The sequence below is a fragment of the Phasianus colchicus genome, chromosome 9 (assembly GCF_987193195.1).
Source record: "Phasianus colchicus chromosome 9, bPhaCol1.hap1.1, whole genome shotgun sequence".
NCBI classification, from domain to species: Eukaryota; Metazoa; Chordata; class Aves; order Galliformes; family Phasianidae; genus Phasianus; species Phasianus colchicus.
In genome coordinates, this window is record NC_143444.1 from 6,694,655 (window position 1) to 6,708,745 (window position 14,091).

The window sequence follows — 14,091 nt, forward strand, 5'->3', positions numbered from 1 at the left end:
TCAAAATAAATATATTAAAAAAAAAAGGTCTTTAGGTCTTTTCTAGCAATGTCCATGTAGTAAAGCTGGGGAATTCACTGCCTGTGCAGGAGCATACTAAAGAAGAAATAAAAAAATAAATCAGTGCAATTCTGGACTACTGTGTTCCTATGCAGAGAGCCAGCAGATGACTGGGACATTTCTTACATCCCTCTTTCAGCAGTTACTAGGGCCAGGAACTGCAGTGCATGGAGGTCTCACTCAAACAAGGAGCATCTCCTCTGCACCATACAGTTTGACAAATAGTGACCACCCCTATCCCACCAGCATGATGTACAACTTGGAGCATAGGAGTAGTGCTATAAAGTCAAATAAATAAATAAATAGAATACCTTATAAGGTCAGGGCCTGAAAGGATAAAATCACACGTGCATCAACATCTGTGTTGCTCTCAAGATGTCTGTTCTGGAGCCAAAGCAAAAAAATCAATGGGAGAATTCCCATCTTTCATATGGGCTTTGGAGCAGGGCCCTGGAGGTCTAGAACGGGATTTCACATGATCAGTATTAACATAATGTATGTATATTCTTTGCTAACAAACTGAAGAAGGGGAAGAAGCATAGAGAGGGCACATGTTTAGCTATCTGCACATGCACTTCAGTTGACCGGATGTAAAGCACATTCTTCACAAGACCCAAATCATGATTAAATTTTTGGTTCATGTGTTCAGTGAGCAGCCTTGGCCTTGGGTACCTGCTGCTCTTGTAGGACACATGTACCCATCTCCTAGGCTTTGTCCTGCAGGCCTATGGAGATGCCTGATGTTACTGATGTGGCTGAAATCTGGCATTCAGGCAAACAGTTTGCAGCTTCAGATCTTGTTGACTCAGTCACAGGGACTGTGGTTCTCCTACCATCCTAGAGCCTGGTCATTACTGCCTGTCATTAGCCCCACGGGCAGTACCTCAAGATCTTATTTACAGCATCCTAAAAGGACAAAAGTCTAATGTGCATGGGGTGGGTGGTGAGCTGTTAATCCCACAACCTAACTACCTTCATGCTAGGAAATATCGTATCTCTGCTTCACACTGCATTGTGCCTTCCTTTAGAGAATTAAAGAGAGCCCGCAAAACCTTTCTCCCACTTTCTTCTCTTCTTTCTGCATTAAAAAAAAAAAAGCAAACCAAAAATGCTCTCCTTTCAGGCATGTAAATCCTACCTTCACGCTGTGCCAAAGGACCTTTCCCAGACTGCTTGGTTCCCATGTACTCCCAGCCAAGAGAACACTCAGGATCCAGATGAGAAGATGCCCTTGAGTGGAGAGAGAGTTTGGCTGAAGGTAAGCAAGGTGTGCAGTTAGGGATGAGAGGATTCGCTTGCCTTTGCCCCAGCACTTTGGTGACCGAGGCCACTCCTTTTCTGTAGGAGCTATAGGAGTCTTAACTGCTGCCCAGATAAGACCTGTATCCCACTGAACTCTTTGCAAAGCCCACAGCAGCCAGACACAGTACGCAGGTCCTGTCCCTGCTGACCCCATACCAGTCCTGGGCTCTTTTGGGAGAGAGCCTGGAGCAACAGACCTCTTCATCCCAGCAGGCAAGGGAGCAGGGAAGGGAAGAGCCAAGGGCTTAGCCGATGTGATTGTTACAGCACTGATTTTCTGGCTGCAGCCGTGGTGCAGAGGTTTTTGGTTCCTGCCTGGTGTTGCTGGAAAGCTGGGCTTGCTGCCTCCCTGCAGCCTGAGGAGCACCTGGCCTGCCTTGCAGGAGGCCTTCTGCACAGGACATCAGCCTGGGGCTCTCAGAATCACACGACAGAATCATAGAACAGCTTTGGCTGGAAGGGACCTTAAAAATCATACAATTCCAACCCCCTGCTGTGCGCAGGACTGCCACCCACTCAACCCAGAGTCCAACTTTGCTGTTGCCTCTCTACCCTCTGAGCTCCTCTGCCTCTCCAAAGAACTTCCTTTAACTGTTTATTTTTTTCCTTCTGTCTGTGCTCACAACCTACTTTCCAGCTTCAGTCTCTGGTGCCAGCCATGACAAATGGACCTCCTTTCTTCTTTTGCTAGCATGAAGGCAGAAATCTCCCTCTGCCCTACCTAGATGAAATCTTGCTTTCCACCTCTCACCAGGGGTTAAAGCATGTTCCAGTTTTATTGGAGCTTGTGGTCAGTTCTCTTCCTCTATGGATGTTTATATTAAAGACTTTCATTACTGGTTCTCCATGCTCTCTTTAGGAGTGCTATTATTTTCCATCCATAAAATTATTTATGGACTAGTAATAAATATGCCTCTTTTTTTTCCTCCTCTCTCTCTTTTTTTTTTTTCTTTCTTAATAATTTGCCTGATTGGTAACATATTGGGTTGGGAAAGACGGAATCTTGTTGACAATTTGCTTAGCACACCCGCCTGCATGGGCAGGAACTGTTCACACATGCATGTGCACAGTTTCATGGCCACTGATCCCCATGGCCATTTTAGAGCTGCACCTGTGTCACCAGGGCTAAAAACATGCCACAAGGCTCGTCACAGTGCAGGAATTACTTCCCACTGCCTTGCTGAAGAAGTGGCACCGGTGAGCAAGGGAAACTTTGGGTCAGGCTGTAGGCAGGCTGGGGGCAAGAGGTGCACGTGGCTGTGCCACCTAATGAGGCATCCATCTACCGTGCAGATGGGAATAATTACCATTTGCAGATCCGTGGCCATGCTTTGTTCTCTGTTTCCAACACATCTGAGGAAGAGAGGAATCAAAATCACTTGGAGGCAAGTCAGGATGCGTAACACACAGGAAATTAAACGAGAAGGGGGAGAGAGAGGGAGAAGAGAAATTAAGATAGCTTGCTGTGGTCAAGCATGAAATATGTAAAAATAAATTAAAAATATTAAAAAAAAAAGGAAAGAACTGGGATGTTAGATGAGTCAGCTGCTGTGGCTTTAACTTGGGGCCACTCTGCAGGCTGGCAGACCTGAGCTGATGCAGAAGGATTTCTCCTGCTCCAGTCTATGCCCATGTCTCTTCCACCCTTTGGCTGCTGAGTGAGGATGGGGAACAGTGGGGATAATACCTTCCTCAGTCCCATACCAGCACTGGAGTAGAGCTGAACCCCACAGTGCCTATAAGCAATGCCTGATGGGATCAGCTGGGACTTCTCCCAAACACAGCTTTGCTTTGAATTCCTGGGATCCAAGTATACCTATGTTCAACAAAAACACTCTATAGAGCGGATCTGTATCAAAACACATCTTGGTGCTGGGGTGGGGGAGAAAAACATTTCTACCCTCTTACTTCCAAGGAACATCTGCCCCACCATGCTTGATGGCATGCATTTCCTGGTTGTCTACTGTAGCTTTCAGGGCTGCAGACAAGCAGGGAGCTGTTGGCTCCTTGAGCAGGCAAGACATCCTGCCACAAATCTTTCCCCACGCTGACTGACAGACAGCCCACAGTCACTCCAAGTGCTGGGGCCAGTTCTCATCTTTAATGGAAGCACTGCAGTGGTGCTATTTGTGGCTGTGCTCTCTGCATGCATCACTTGTGGGGTGTATGGAGGGTGAGAGTGGGGGCTGCCTGGGTCTTGGTTATGTGCTGCCCACCTCTCTCGTGGGATCACAAAAGTTACATTAGGTGTCCTCGCTCTCAGGGTCTCCTTTGCTCTCCTTGCCCAGGTGTGCTTCGAGAGACCCGTGGTGCCAACCTCCATCCTACTCTTCCTGGCCTCTGATGGCACCATCCCAAGCAACCAGCACAAACCGCGGGTGACCGTCCAGCTGGGTGATGTGGATGGGCTGAACCACTCTTTGGGTGAGCATCCTGTGTGCTATGCCACCTATCCATAGCATCTTGGTAGGGACATTGGCAGCCATCTGTCACTGATTTGGGAGCTGATATCCATCTTTCACCTTGCAACACTTTCTGCTTCCCAAACATTGTTCCAAGCTGATCCATTGGGATGTATGAACAAGCAGAGGAAGAAAACCAAAATGAGAGAAAAAGCTCCCAGCTAGCAACTTTCTATCTCTTGCAGGGACACATGAGCTGTCATGCCAGCAAAACCCACTCATCATTAGCATGACCCACGGGCAGGAGCCATCATCCCTCTGGGCTGGATCAGTGCTTCTCAACTTCTCCTCACCGCTTGTGGGCATTGCAGCTGTGGCCCTACGGACACTGGCTGTGCCCAGCCCCTCCGAGCCCCCCATCTGCCTGCTGCAGCACAAGGAAGGACATGGCCAGCAGCACTACAGGTATTGACTCCCCAGGTTCTTCTCCAGGGGCTCTGGGCTTTAATTTTAATGTTTTTACATCTATATGCTTGCAAGCATGAGTGGTGGGGTTGGATCCAATGGTTTTCGGAGGTCCATTCCAACCCCAACAATTGAGATTCACTCTTTGAGTTGTTTCCATGGTTATTCTCTGATGGGTTTGGAGTTGTCACTGGAAAGTCCGCTGTCAGTAGACTTGATTTGTTTATATTGCTGTGGAGGGAATAGGGCAAATAGTGTATGGCCTGTGCATCTGTATAGAGCTACGCTAGAGGGTTATTTCCTGATGGCAAAACTAAGTTCTCTCTGCTAAGAAGTTGTTACTGAAGCTGAAATGTGGGTTTCTTCTACATAAGCTTTACCAACATCAAGATCATCAAATCCAGTCACCGACCCATCACCACCATATACAGTATTATCTCACCCCATTCTTCCACACACCATGGGGCACATTGGTCCCCACAGCAGCTGGCACCCTCCCTGTGCTGACTTGTGCAGCCTCACTACAACATGTTGGTATGATGGTAGCAGCCACAGTGCTAATTGATGTCAGTCACTCAGCTGTGCCCACTTGTCTTTATAAAGCTGTAAATAAGAGGCAGTGTTTACAGAATGGGGAGCTCTTTCCAAGTAAGAAAAGTGAGGAAAAACACAGGGAAGGACCAATATCCAAGGCAGACTAAGCCAAGAGCATGACAGAAGTGCAGACACGAGGAGGATGAGGGGATAGTGCTCAGGTTCGTCCAGGAGGGGCAGTCAGGCTGGCAGCTCCTGGTTATTAAATCCATGCAACTGGGAATGCTGAGTTTGAACCTGAGCTTTTGTGGAAGCACTGAGAACAAAGGGCTCTGGCTGGGGTCAGAATATCACTGCTGCCATCCTTACTTTTCTTCTACTGATGACCCTGGATGGACAAACATCCCTGATAATGAATGAGTGTGTGTGCCTGTCTAAAAGCTGTGATCACAGTGTGATTGATTTATGTGGAGCCCCAGAAGCTGTGAACATCCTGCAGTTGCTTTTGACTTTTTTTTTTATTTAAAGTGCATGTGTGATTTATACAGAAACATAAATCAAGGCGAGTCAGCATATAAATATTATTCTCAGCCTTACATTAAAGGATCAGTGTCCACCTGAAATGCAGACTGTTTCCTCCTGGTAGCTGTTAGAGCTATGTACACACATGCTTCCAAGCCCCCAGCCAACTGATGTGGTTTTTCAATTACATTTTCTCATCCTTTAAAATAATTTCATTCTCTCATTGCTTGGGAGCTTCCCATCCCCCCTCAGAATTGACTGAAAGGAGGAGCAGACATAGCTGAGCATCACTTGTGTATGGGCAGATGTAAAAGGACAAATAGCAGAAAGCAAATGTTATTCTCTTGATAGCTCCATAGAAACACGTAGCTGGTGAAAGAGGAGCAAGTCCAAGATCCTGTCAACTTATTTCTGCTAGACAACAGCAGAGAGTGTTCCTAGGCACATCCCACCTGTGGGAAAAGCACTCTAAGTCTCCCACAGCTAACAGGCTCAAGTGATGAAGTGCAAGCCTGTGTGAAGCCAGCTCCCCTAGCACCAAAGCACACAGTGCCTGCTGTCCCCTGCAAATGGCCATGGAAGGACCCAATGGGGCCCTTGAGCCTCCTCTCTCCTTTCAGTGCCTGCAGCACTGAGCTCTGAAGGTGTAGTGCCATGGCTGGGCAAGAGGAAGTCAGCCAAGGAGCTGGTCTTTGGAGAAGACATATTCTAGAGTGGCTTCCCCTGGCCAGAGATTCCAGCCATTAGCAGATGTTGGGCACAGGGCTGAAATAATCCAAATCACATTGTCTGAAGATGTTTCTGCTCATCAGCCAGGCTGCAAGAACACCCAAGTTGTTCTCTTCAGCTCTCTGTTGCCATCAGGCAGCTCCAAGCACCCCAAACACGGGCTGCTCGCCTCTCTGCATGGCTTCCCCTGACCAGCTGCGAGGTGATAGTATGTCAAATTACAGCTTATGCTCGTGCCCTTAGCAAACACACTGAGTGAATCAGATCCACAGAGTTTTAGGAGTAGGAAGTGTTATTTATAGTATTACTCTCTTGGATAAGAGGCTTGAGTATTTAGAGGGGGGCTAAGCTCTGATTTACGATCTCCAGTAGTCTCACTAATAATAAAGGATCTGCCTCTGCTAAGGCAGGAAATATCCAAGTGGGTTTTTTTCTTCTATTGTATTCTTTAAAACCTATTTCATCTCCAAAACAAATGTACAGCGGTATTTCTGTTTTTCAGGAGTAATAATTGGTTTCCCATAAAGACAGGTGGAGTCTGGGGAAAAAAAAAATCCCCTATAAAAAAAACAACAGGGATATAAATTCTTAAGAGGTTTAGAGATATTCTACTGTAAAAGATCACAGAAGATCTGTATTATTCCAGTAAAGAGCTGAATGGACCATTCGCACGCACCCAGCCTCACATACACAGTATGTGCATGGAAGTGCTTTCCTAAAATAAACCAGGAGAGGGACAGTAACAAAAGCAAGAAAGAAATGAGATTTGCTGACTTTGGTCTAGAAATGCTCATTGCCAAAATAATAGATATGGTGGCTTGGTATTTCTGTAACATCTTCCATCTTGAAGGATCTCAAAGATCTCAAAGTGCTTTGCAGGCTTAGGGAAACAAAGGGATTGCATTTTTGATGGTGAAATTCAGCAGGCATCAGACACTAGGAAAGAGCATTTCCTCCTGCGTTAGGAGGAAAGAGCTGCCTTCTCCTTTCAGAGCTGCTTTGGCCATCACAGATGGAAGAGCAAGACCACAGCAGATAGATATTCCTCCTCACACATTGCTCCCAGCACCACAAATCCCCTCTCCACTGTCTCAGCCAGGGCACATTTTGCCTTCCGAACACAATTAAAATAGGGCAAGATCAAGCAGAAACCAGGCTTTTAATGAGAATTTTCCTGAGAAAAATCCAGACTTTTTCCTGAGAATTCCCATCTGCAGATATGGGTGTGCCCAATGTGAAGCCTGACCCAGGGACTCTCCTTTGGGATTGTCCTTTCCCAAACTTAGCAACCCCATGCTGCACCCAGCTCGAGGAATGCTGCTCCCATTAGGATGCCATCCTACCATGCTCCAGCTCTCGAACTTTCATGCTTTTCTTTACATTTTAAGAACTGAGCCGCAATCCTCCTGTTTTCCTTGGTACGGGCTATAGATCGAACCAAGGGAACGTTGTTCATTTCCTCTGTTATTTTTATTTTTAGCTCAGCTTTGTTTTTAGAGTGCTTTATTTTATGCTAGCATATGCTGGGAAGTGACTTGGCAAGTTAACAGGAGAGGTGCTACAAAATGCAGTCTGCATTGTGTTTGTGTTTCCTGTGTGACACCCTCAAAAAGCTCATTTAACTCAAGAGCTGGCTTTGGCTTTTTTCTATATGGAAAGGGTGACAGGGAGAGAAAAATCATTAAGGCAACTGCTCATTAGAGAACATTGCCTACACAGCACCACGCACATCTTCTCCTACAGGAGAAAACCTCTCAAGAACCAGAGCCATGATCCTGACCACCACCTTCCCCACAGCACAGGCTTGCCTTCACCTTGCCCTCTGCAATCACGCTTATGAAGTGGATGAATGAACATCCTAATGAGAGTGAACTTCCCTAAGAATGAGCCCAAGCAGCACACCAGCATCTCCACACAGCCCCACCATCACAGGAGTGCCAAAGATGGGACAACAGCCCCTGCGCAGGGTCTGAGATAATAACAGGATGAATAGTACAGCAATAGTAGCAGGGTGGCAAAATCTTTTACTCCTGCAAATGAGGACAAGCACAAATGAAGGAATAACAAACATGAAGAAAAAAAAAAAAAAGCCACTTACTTTTGGAAGGCCTCAGGTAGGCAGTGATCTCCAACAAGATGCCCTCACCTCCACTGCCAACTCTTAAATGAGGTCAGGAAGGGGTGGATCCTGGCTCCATACTTTTGGTCACTCAGGTTCATCGCATACACCTGAGCTCTCCTGGGTTGGCCCTGCCTTCCCACCAGGTGCTAAATCACTGCTTCAAGCTGTGACTTAGCATTGGATGAGGAACTGTATGACACGAATGAATAATCAAATCAATCTATATCATAGAATCGTAAAGGTTGGAAAAGACCTCTAAGGTCATCTGGTCAGACCATCAAGCCATCACCACCATGCCCACTAATCACATCCCTCAGTACCACCATGGTATTGGATGGACCAATGAAAATGATTGGATGGATTGATGTAAAGCCCCCACTTTCTGCACTGTAAATATATTTTGGTGCAGTAAACAACAGGAACTCTCTGGAAATATATTAAGACTGAGCTCCTCTTGTTTCTTTTTCTGCTTTTGCCTCCTACGGTTACAGGAAGGCCAAAAGATCATTTGACATCTTAGCAGTCAGTGCCTTCTCTCTATCTGTGGGGTGGATGACAGCGGATGACTCACAGGGATGTTATTGTTTTGGCAAGTTTCTTTGGGAGTCACGTAGAGAAGCAAACACCTTCTCTTGAGGTGGCAACCTCAGTGAAGATCTTAATCAAGAAGCATCACCACCGTTGGGTCTGTACATGCAGCCTGCTCCCACAAGGATGGTTGCCATCTGATTTACCGTAATGCTGTGAGACCTTTCCTCTTCATGAGAAACATGCCCGAAGGGAGAAGAAATTCCCAAGTATTTCCAAAACACCTTTCCTCATTTCCTAGCTATCCTTTTTTGCAACATTGGAGTAAACATCTTTTATCTCCCTGATGTTCTGCGCTACAATCTGGACTCCAGCGCACAAGCAGTGACTACTTTTAACTTCAGGAGGTTTGGCTGAAGGCTTTACCTTTCCATCAGCACCTTCCATAGCCCCCCAGACTTGCACTACGAGATGAACTTCATATAATAATAATTTTCCCCTGTTAAAGTTGGATCTCGAGCTGTTTTAGCAGCAATGTTTGGGTTGAAAGCTTAGGTAGATACTACAGCAATTTATGGATGATTTATTATACTTTAAACAGCTGCAGTGTATTTGACTTGGCTTAGCTTGACTTGAGTAAATCCTTCAGTATTCTCCGAGTCCTCTGAAATAATGATTGTAAAATGCAAAATTTTGTCTATTTCAGAATTTGGGATTCATTACAACAAAATTAGCTCTTCTTACTGACACACTCACCTCTGGTTCAGTGTGTTCCCTTGGAGGTAGATGCCTCTAGCATTATATTAAAGAAGGATCCTGAAGGAAAAGCTCTACTCTAACTTTGTAGAACTGTTCCACTTTCAAAACAAAGCTCTTATCATTCCAGAGCAATCAGGGCCATTGCTTGGCAGAATTTCTCAAATTTCCAGATCTGAAATTTTCTTTGATGTGTGAGTTATGGAACTTGATGAGCCCAGAAATCATGCAGGCTGGTGCTGATGTGGAGTGAGTTAGGAGAAAAAGCCTGGTATTTTGTAAAAATGTTGTTGACAAATCATTAGTCTGAGCTTCAAAAGATGCTGAGATAAAAATGGAAAATGGAAAAAAGAAAGCCAAAACACTGGCTTGCCATACGTCTTGTATGGCCTGAATCAGAAATGGCCAAGTGTCAGGGGTTTGCAGCTGTGATGCAGGAATTTCATTTATCATCAAAAGGAGAAAGATCTCCTTCATGCTGAGATCAGAACTGGGCTAACTGCACCGTTTCCTTGTCCAGCCTTCTCTGGGGTGTTCCAGCAGCTGGGAGCAATGATTTATGCCCTCGTGCTACCTGAGTAAGCAAGGCACGTGGGTTGCAATGGGGCTGTTGTCCTGCATTTGTATGTCAACAGGCTCAAAGGATCCTGTCCCAAAGTATTACAACAGTATTGATAACCATAAAAGAAATGATTGAAGCAAGGCTGTAGCTAGAATGATGTATTTTTTAACTGAGCTTACTGGTGTATTTGAGAAGAGCAGTTTTCAGCAATGTGAGCCCCTCGTTGAGTCTGGAATAACAACATCAGTCTGAGAGCTCAGCACCACTCAAAGCTCGGGTACATGCCTCAGATCATGTCCCATCTGAGGCGTGGTGGGTTTTTGTTAGTCACACAGAGAGTGGTGATAGGTTAATTATCTTCTGGGGCAAGGAGAGAAAGCTAATTATTTCTGAAAGATAGCTGTATACACATACAGACAGTGTGCAAGAGTGTACATGTGTAGTGCATATAAAAATTAATGTTTCAATCCCACATTTTGATCCAGAATTATAAATCTCTTACTACCTCTATATAATATTGTCCATATATAACGAGGAAAGAAACTTGCTTGTCTCCTGATCTGCTTTCTACCAGCTCCATCAGCTGTTTCCTAACGAGCTGAAAACAAAGCAGTGCCTGGCGGTGTTGAAAGCGATCTGTGCTCTGCCATTTGTTGTTCAGTGATGGCATCATCCCAGCTGCATGGTTGTCCCAGACAATGCATCTGTCACCACTCGGCCAGCACCCTAAGAGTGGCCCCATCCCAGCTCTGTCCTGGATGGATACGTCCACAGGGTGCCACCACCATGCAGCCCGGGGTGAGCATGCCCTCTGAAACTCATCGTGGTTTCATGAGAACATTTCATAGAGTCACAGAATCTTTAGAGTTGGAAAGGACCTTTAAAGGTCATCTGGTCCAATTCCCCTGCAATGTACGGGGACATTTACTAACCCATCAGGTTGCTCAGTGCCTGGACCATCCTGGCCTGGAAAGTCTCCAGGAATGGGGCATCCACCACATCTCTAGGCAGCCTGTGCCAGTGCCTCACTGCCCTCACTGTAAAGGACATTTTCCTTATATACAGCCTAAATCTACCCTCTTGATGTTGCTTTGGCTCACACAACCTGTGCAGAAGCCAATGGGGCAACCCTACAGGTGTCTGGCCATCCCGCTGCTCAACCCCCAGCCATTTCCTCAGTGGGAGGGCTGTGACTTGGTGAGATAATCCCCCTGTGCCCAGAGGTTATAGGGGTGAGGAGTTTCTTGCTGCTATGTGTTGTGATGGTCCATCCTACTAGGGCAGGAGGGATGCTGTTCTTTGCTTGTGGTTTCATAGAATCATAGAATCACCAGGGTAGGAAAAGACATCTGAGGTCATCCAGTCCAAACATCCACCTATCATTAATATTTCCCACTAAACCACGTCCCTCGGTACAACATCTAAATGTTTCTTGAACACCTCCAGGGACAATGACTCTACCACATCCCTGGGCAGCTTTTTCCAGCGCTTCTTGTGGTCCCCAGCACACTCCCATGCAATGATTTCCTATGTGATAAAGGGAGGGTAGAAGAGGGCAGCTTGGTCCCATTCCCCTCGCACACAGCACTATGGCAGAGGCTCTGTCACTGGGAGAGGGCACTGGTGGGGAGCAGAACAGGCTGGGGAAGGTGGCTGCAGGCAGGAGGGAGGGGAGAGGGCTGCAATTGGTACCAGATGCCCTCAGAAGCTAATGACCTGACAAACGTTGCGCTCGTAAAACAAATTCTTTAAAAAGGAAGCAAATGGAAATATAAGCTAGTGAAAGAATTTGCAGCAGTTGCCCTGAAACCATTTCTCACTTCATAAACAGGTCTGCATTGAAAAAACAGCCCCTTTTTTCTTGTTCTCCTTTGTGGTCCCCTTCCGTGCCATTCCTCCCCTCTGTCTGTGCCCACCAGCTTTTTGGAGGCTGTGGCCCACAGGTTTCCACTGTGCCTGTGTCCAGATCTGACAGCACATTGCGTTCCCTTTGTGTCCCCGCTGGCAGCAGTTTCTGTGCATTTGTGGAATTCCTGGCCGTGCGTCCTCGGCTGGTGGGGTCGGGCAATGCAAGAGGCAAAGGCAACACAGTGTTTGCTTTTTATGTGCCAAATAGTGCACAAAGCTGTGGGCAGTCCCACGCAAAGCGAGGCTTGGCCAGGGAGCAGGGGGAGTGCTAGGGGGCTGCTGGCATTTTGGCACTGGTACTGCTTGCAGATGGTTAAAAAAGCAAATGAAACAAAACAGTCCTGACCACCAAATGTCCTGGGCATTAGCTTGTGGGAGCAGTTGTGTTAAGCCCTTGTTGTACCCTAATTCCATCCCAGTTAATTCATCCATTGGTGCATTTCACTGATGGAGGACTTGGTCTCCTGGCTAGTGTTGCTCACTGCTCTGGGGTATTTTGTGATGCTTAATCAATGAACAGCAGGTTTTGGCAGGGAACTGCTGTAGTAAGAGCTGCTTGCTTCCTGGGAACAGGTGACACCTTGCAGATCTCCTCAGAACCTGAGATGGTTCAGAGAGGAGGGTTGTTCTTCCCTTATCCATGTCTCACAAAGGAGCTTTAGAGCTGGACAGATGCGTGTTGAGGTGGTCTTGTTGCCAAAGAGCCTGGCAGGTAGTTGGAAGGACATCTCATGGTTGGCTCTCCAGTATCTGCAGAGGTTCCTTCTCCAGCTAAACACTCTCCTGCAGTTGGACGTTCGCTGACGGTTCTCTGTTGTCTTGTGTAGGGTTTGACATACGTGTTGCTTTTCTAATGGTAGAGGATTTATCATAGAATCATAGAGTCATAGTAAAGCTTAGGTGGGAAGTGACCTTAAAGATCATCAAATTCCAACTGCTGCCGTGAATAGGGTTGCTAACCACCAGACTAGCCTGCCCTTTGCTCCATCCAGAGCTCTGTTCATCTTTTCTTATACATGCATCCATGACCTGCTGAGCATCCCATGCAGGTGCCAGCTAGCCAGTCTCTTGCTGCAGAATGCTGGGAACCTGGGGCTGATCCTTCCCTCTTCTCCTCCGCAGCTGTGCCCATGGTGCCTGCACAGGGCTGGGAAGCTGCACGCAGCCGCTTCTCGCTCACGTCGCCAGCCTGAACTGCTCCTCGGATGGCCCAAGGCACATGGAGTGCTCCGTCACTTGTGAGCAGGGCTTCGTGCCACGCTTTGGCAGCAGGAAGAGCCTGGGCTACGTGCAGGTGAGTACCACCGGGATGGCGGAGACCCCTTAACTGACAGCTGATTTCCAAAGGTTTGCAACCCCAGGCTCCTTGCAGCTTTTCCAGCACATGGCAGTCTAACAGCAGCTCTGATGCTGGACTGCAGTGCTGACTGTCCTGCTTTGCTGTCATCCTCCTGCATCCCCAAGCTGTCCTAAGCTGTTTCAGGCTAAGTGCCACAGCAGGGGACATCTCAGGCCTAGGCAACATGCTCCTGCAGAGGGAGAGGCAGCCATTTCTCTTCTCTGGAAGGGAGGGTTAAACATCCCACGGACATTTTCTCTTTTAAAGTTGAAGTTAGTGGCTTGAGGAAAAAATGAAGTCATTGCAAAGTGACTATATTTAGACAGCTACAGAGAACAGCCTCTGGGAGCTTTTCTTCCTTTGTGCTTTCTTGCCCGAGCCTGTGAGGCAGGGCAGAGGTCAGCATGAAAGGGCTCATCCTGCTTTCCAGAAGGCCAGGATCTGCCTTCTAAAGCTGTGAGCCAGTTCCGCTCTCAGCCAGTGATGAAGAGACCTGGGGCTGGCGATCCTGAGCGCAGAGCAGCTTGGATGTGGGCAGTCACCTTGGCAGAGCCTTGGACACAGTGTGTCCTATCCTTAACTAATTCCTGGAGAGGGGACCGAAGTCTCCAGGACTGAGCTGGCTACCCCACAAGCCCAAGGCAGAGTGTGAACTCACCCAAATGGAGACAGGCAGAGGTGAATCAGGCCACGGGCACAGGGTGGGTCCTGTTTGCTTCGGAGATCCTCAAGTGCTCTCCCTGTTAGGCACTGGGAAGTGCAGTGATGCAGGAGGGATGCACCCCTCAGCCCTTAGTCACTGGTGAGGTTATTAATTACACGGCACCACAGCTCTGTGGGCCAAGGCAGGACCTGATCACAC

At 47.3% G+C, this 14,091-nt stretch overlaps 1 protein-coding gene and 1 long non-coding RNA gene across 3 annotated transcripts in view; one reads left to right on the top strand and one right to left on the bottom strand.

Annotated features, from left to right (window-relative positions):
* PAPPA2 (pappalysin 2) overlaps positions 1-14,091 on the top strand; it is a 73,502-nt gene that overhangs the window by 30,956 nt on the left and 28,455 nt on the right. For both annotated transcript variants that reach the window (XM_090145966.1, XM_090145967.1), the window contains exons 11-14: positions 1,184-1,318; positions 3,651-3,786; positions 4,010-4,229; positions 13,013-13,184. In XM_090145966.1, the coding sequence (XP_090002092.1) occupies positions 1,184-1,318; positions 3,651-3,786; positions 4,010-4,229; positions 13,013-13,184 (663 nt within the window). The remainder of the gene's footprint in view (positions 1-1,183; positions 1,319-3,650; positions 3,787-4,009; positions 4,230-13,012; positions 13,185-14,091) is intronic.
* LOC116230427 (uncharacterized) lies at positions 25-8,362 on the bottom strand. Its single transcript, XR_004167234.2, has 5 exons — positions 8,113-8,362; positions 2,670-2,715; positions 1,199-1,290; positions 372-518; positions 25-96 (listed from the first exon to the last, which is right to left on the bottom strand). It is a non-coding gene; the product is annotated as an uncharacterized LOC116230427 (long non-coding RNA).